General features: G+C 33.3%; 1 protein-coding gene across 1 annotated transcript; it reads left to right on the plus strand.

Moving 5' to 3' along the window:
- The first annotated feature begins 1,637 nt into the window (after positions 1–1,637).
- Positions 1,638–4,811, plus strand: LOC117827671 (ATPase inhibitor B, mitochondrial-like). Its single transcript, XM_034704314.1, has 3 exons — positions 1,638–1,832; positions 4,262–4,374; positions 4,479–4,811. Exons 1-3 carry the CDS (start codon positions 1,761–1,763, stop codon positions 4,618–4,620), a joined length of 327 nt encoding a protein of 108 aa, XP_034560205.1. The 5' UTR covers positions 1,638–1,760; the 3' UTR covers positions 4,621–4,811.
- Positions 4,812–5,201: the final 390 nt, after the last annotated feature.

Consider the following 5,201-nt stretch of genomic DNA (forward strand, 5'->3'; position numbering starts at 1 on the left):
ATGCAAAGTCGCACAGTTTAACAGTGGTCTTTTTCTCAAAGGCCAGCCTCTTGAAATATTTGAACAAATGTATAGGTTCCAGTAATCCACTTCCAGTTATCTTTTTGTCTGATGTACAAAAAATGATGTAGAACTTAAATGTTTTTTAGGGAGATGTGAAATGTTATAACATAAAGAAAAGTATTTACAAAGGAGAATGTAGTAGACTTCATCTCAGAGACGCTTTTACTTTTTGAACCAAGAAGGCCTCTCAGATCCTCGGGCTCCTCTCTTTTAGCTGTTCCTCAGACAAGAATGTCAATGTTTTGGTGCTGAAAAGTTGACCATAAATATATTCTAACAGTGTTTTCTTGTATTTTTTTAGGTAGTTTAAGTTGTCAGTTTAAACAAGCATATTTTTTTTGTCCTGCTTGCCTTGCTGCCTGTCAGCTTGTTTGATATTTATTGTCACATGTTGTGACACGTTATAGTTTGATAAAGGTAAGAAATAGAGTTAAAAAGCTAAATAATATACACATGAATTAACCATGTGTGTGTGTGAGTGCACAAATACTTTATATATACTTTAATATATTATTTGCCCACATGTAAGATTACGTGAGATCTGATTATAAAAGAAATAAGAAAGATGTGTCAGTAAAGGTCAAAAAGCCACCAGGCTTATACAAAAGGACCTCAGCTTTCTCAAGGAACACAACTACAATTAAAGCACATAAGAGCAACAAGAATCACAAAAATCTAAGCTTATCAATCAAATCACTGAAGATATCTTGGAATTTCAATGAAAATAAATGTTGCATTAAAGATGCATAAAATCTCCAAAGAAAACTCCCCAAATTGCCCAAGATGTAAAACTAAAACAGGAACATTTATGGTTATGTAATGGCAGTGTGAATTTCTGGAATTCAATTCACCAATTCACAGAATCAGTTTTAAAAGTGTACACAAACCTTTAAAACACAAACCTTGTACACAAACCTTTAAAACTTTTAAAACCTTTAAAACCTTTAAAACCATGATTCAGATGCAGCTTCATTATCTCTCTCTTTCAGATGTATAACTAGGTCTTTAATGGGACTGGGAAAAGTATTTCACGATACCACTGGTAGTGACAGGGTAGGGATTGTTTTATAATGGTTGTTGTTGTTGTTTCTGTTTGTTTATTGTTTTGTTTTTTTGTTTACCTTTATATTTTCTTTAACCTAAAAAGCAAAACAGTAACACCAGCTGTTGTTGTATGTCCATGCTTCATTTACTTACCATGTGCAGTTAGCGGTTCTTTCCCTTTGCGCATGTCTCTCACTTTTCCCATGTAGATGTGACTGCTAACTGCGTTTGGTGTTTATTTATAACATCCTCTAATATCAGTGACTGATCAGCACTGCACTTCATGTATACCCTGTTTGTGTCTCAATAAAAAGATTTTGACTGAAAAATAAATAAATAAATAATTTAAATAAATTATTTATTTATTTATTTTTAAATAGCGCAATGTGCATCTGGCATAATATATCACTTAATCGATAAATCCACTGACTAGAAAATAAATGACAACTTTATTGTTCCACAATAGAAAGTGAATAAATAAGTCTCACCCCTCACCACGTGGTGGCAGCAGCGAGCCTTCATATCAGAGGCGTCTGTCTCCACGCCCTTATGAGACGTTTACTTAAATTTCCGCATTTTGATGTGACCAAAGATCAGTAGAAATCTACAAAAGTTACACCTGGCAGTAGCACTTACAAACACTCCGGGTGATAATGTCAAGGTTTCTCCCAAGAGCAAACTTAAGGAGATGCATCGCCTCTCAGATTAGAATGGCATCTGACCAGGTAAACATTAGCATGCTTTTATCAAAGTTATACATCGTCTGAGCACTTTCACAGCTAGTAAGTCAAGCTAATGGCTAACTTTTAGAGTCATACTGCATATATGTGGATTAAGACTGAATTATATTGCTGTGTGTGTCATTGTTACTATTAACACGTAGCATATAAGATAGCTGTATCATAAAACATCTGTGATTGTGAACTATCCAGACAGGTGCCCCCCCTGGGCGTTTCACTTGGACAGATGTCACTTTTACTTAGACTTAGACAGCAGATGCAACTTTCCTTCAAAGAATTATTGTAGTATTTTAGAACAGAGCCACAAACGTAGTCAAAAGTCTGCTATGACAGTACAATAAGTATGTTTAGTATCGGTTTCGACAGGGGAAGCATAGAAACAGTGTGTACAGTGTGTGTACATCTGTAATAGATGCCATATTTTATTCTATTTTATTTTATTTTATTCTATTCTATTCTATTTTACCTTTATCATTACTACTATTATTGTTATTATATTTTTTACTATGCTAGTACATTGTTGTATTCTCCTGTCCCGTGTTGTAAGCTGCTATAACAAAATAATAAAGTATATCTTATCTTAACTTAACAGAAATAATTAAAACAAACAAATATATTTATATATATACAAATATTTCTATACAGATTGTAAGGGAGTTTGTTTGCAGTGTTGTTGCAAAGATTAGTTTCGTAACATTCCTGTCGCTCATAAGTCAGAATGGGAACTTAATCATGTGAGATTGTATAACCCTCACTGACAGAGGATTTTTTAACAACTTTGTGGTTATACATTAAGATCAAAATTTAGTTTTTATCCAACACAGAAAATAAGAGCCTTGAAAAATAGCCACTGTACATTATGTTCTATCTGGATCTATCTGTATTGTATGCTGAATAAAGTATCTGTAAACTAAGACATTTCTACATATTGTTCACTCATTTGGCCATATTTCACATTCTGTGTTGAGGGAAATGTATATAAAACAAACCTAGATCCTGTTAACAAACTCCAGAAAAAAATGTATTAGAATAATAAACAAAGCTTATTATCAGGAGTCTACTTACTCATTATTCATAAGATCTTGTACTTGAACATTTTTAGACGTTGTGTCTTTCAAAACATGAGAAATACTTTTTAAGGCTAGAAATAACAATCTTCTAATGTGTAGTTTATAATGTAAATGTATGTGATTGTATATATGCGAAGTCACAGATTATTTGGTGGCCAGCAGATTAGGCATAGAAATAATAATTATAGAATAATGATAAAATAATGCATATAAATATTTGTATTTTTTAGAAGAAAAAAAATGGGCGGGGGTAGTTAAAATAATAAAAACAATTGAAATAACAGTAATAATAATAAGAATCAGAATCAGAATCAGAATCAGCTTTATTGGCCAGGTATGCTTGAACACACAAGGAATTTGACTTAGGTAACTGTGCTCTCTTTGTACAAGGCATAAGAATAAGACATACAAAATAAAAAAAATAAAAAAAATGTAATAACAATAACATCAGCTATAAATACAAAAGAACAACAAATAGGCATGACTAATATGTACAGACCAAAATAATATGATAATAGTGCAGTGGTGAGTTGCAGAGGTAGTTTTTACATTTAAAAAAATAGTAGTTAAATAATAAAATAAATAGAAATATGGAATTCTGCTTGGAGAATTGTTGCATTGTATATCTACATGTGTATTTACAGAGAGTATTTATCTGACAGGCATGACACTGTTATGGTTTAGTGTTCATCAGAGTGACAGCCTGGGGGAAGAAACTGTTCTTATGACGGGTTGTTTTGGCGCACAGTGATCTGTAGCGCCTGCCTGAGGGGAGGAGTTTGAAGAATTTGTTCATTATAACTGAAAATAAGCTGATAGATGATCACAGAATTATAAACAAGATAAATAACAAAAAATAAATACATAGATATAAATAATATATAATTACAAAAATAATATACTATATAAAAATGAATAAGGAAAGAGAATTAAAAAAACAATAATAATAACTGTTATATTGACAGTAATGATAATTTTGTTTGTATTCAACATGTTTGTTTTAATTCAGTGAAAGACATTAAAACTTAGGAGGAATGTTTGTGTTTGAAACATGTAAAGCTAGAGCTGATGTAAAATACAGATGTGCTTCAGTTTTAATATGGAACAGCCTCAGTGTTGAATCAAATTATGTCATTCCTTTCAGAGTTTCAAAAAAAAAGTCTTAAAATATTTTTGATTAATGAATAAGAACTAGGGAGTCTAATGTAGAGAAAATCTGCTTTTGTTACTTCCTTTTTTTTTGGTCCCGCTGATGTTTTGGGTAACGTTATGGATTGTACAGGATACATAGAAAGTTTCTTATGAGTGAACTTTGACTGCTAACATGACCCCTGTTAATTCCAGCTTGGAGAGTTTGGCAAAGGAGCAGGCAAAGGTGGAGGTGGAGGTGGCTCCATCAGAGAGGCAGGTGGTGCGTTTGGAAAGCGACAAGTGGCAGAGGAGGAGCGATACTTCAGGTGAGAAAATGCCATGTCAGTGTTGCTTGTGTATCTCTCGTTTATCACAACATTTTCGACCATCTTTCCTCTCACTTTTTTTGTCTGTTTTTTATGACCTGCAGGCAGAAGGAGAAGGAGCAGATGGAGGCGCTGAGGAAGCATCATTCAGAGGAGATTGAGCACCACAAAAAGGAGATTGAGCGCCTACAGAGGGAGATTGAGCGCCACCAGGGCAAAATCAGAAAGCTGAAACATGATGATTAAAGCTGGGGAGCCTGTTATCGTTTCTCCTACTCAGAGTCTGGCAGTTAAATTTGCTGAGTCAGTGATTACCAGAGATTTTAATTGGTTTACTGCTGTTCAAGGCAGGTCCTGTATAAAACTTCATACAGAAACCATGAATAATAATATAACAATAAAGTGCATTTTTAAATAAATGTGTCCCTTGTGCTATAGTTGCTGTACATTTTCGTTATTTCAATTTTAATAACTGAAATTTGTACTTGCTATATCCTTATATGTAGTCTATAGCTTAACTAAGCATATGCACAGATGTATATAAAACTAGGCTTGTGCTGCTGCCCTTTTACTCTGAAAACAACTACCCTTTTTCCTAATCCTTATTTTTTTAAGCTTTAATTATTATTCCTGATATTAACATTTGAAAATAACAAAGGGATCAACACAAATAACCAGATACTTGAAAGGTAGGCTCCTCTGACACTCATTACCTATTCAATCTGACATCATTCCAGCTTTCTGGCATTCACTATTGAAACTGTTCTGTCTATGATAAACATACTAGTACAAGGTGTGGCTCACCTGTGTGTGGTTGTCATACAAAA

The sequence above is a fragment of the Notolabrus celidotus genome, chromosome 16 (assembly GCF_009762535.1).
Source record: "Notolabrus celidotus isolate fNotCel1 chromosome 16, fNotCel1.pri, whole genome shotgun sequence".
NCBI lineage: Eukaryota > Metazoa > Chordata > Actinopteri > Labriformes > Labridae > Notolabrus > Notolabrus celidotus.

What these genes read in the sequence shown, in the direction of transcription:
- LOC117827671 (XM_034704314.1), top strand. Translation starts at nt 1,761, where the DNA reads ATGTCAAGGTTTCTCCCAAGAGCAAACTTAAGGAGATGCATCGCCTCT. An exon ending in TTAGAATGGCATCTGACCAG is followed by an intron (nt 1,833 to 4,261) that starts GTAAACATTAGC and finishes TGTTAATTCCAG; the next exon opens with CTTGGAGAGTTTGGCAAAGG. An exon ending in GAGGAGGAGCGATACTTCAG is followed by an intron (nt 4,375 to 4,478) that starts GTGAGAAAATGC and finishes TATGACCTGCAG; the next exon opens with GCAGAAGGAGAAGGAGCAGA.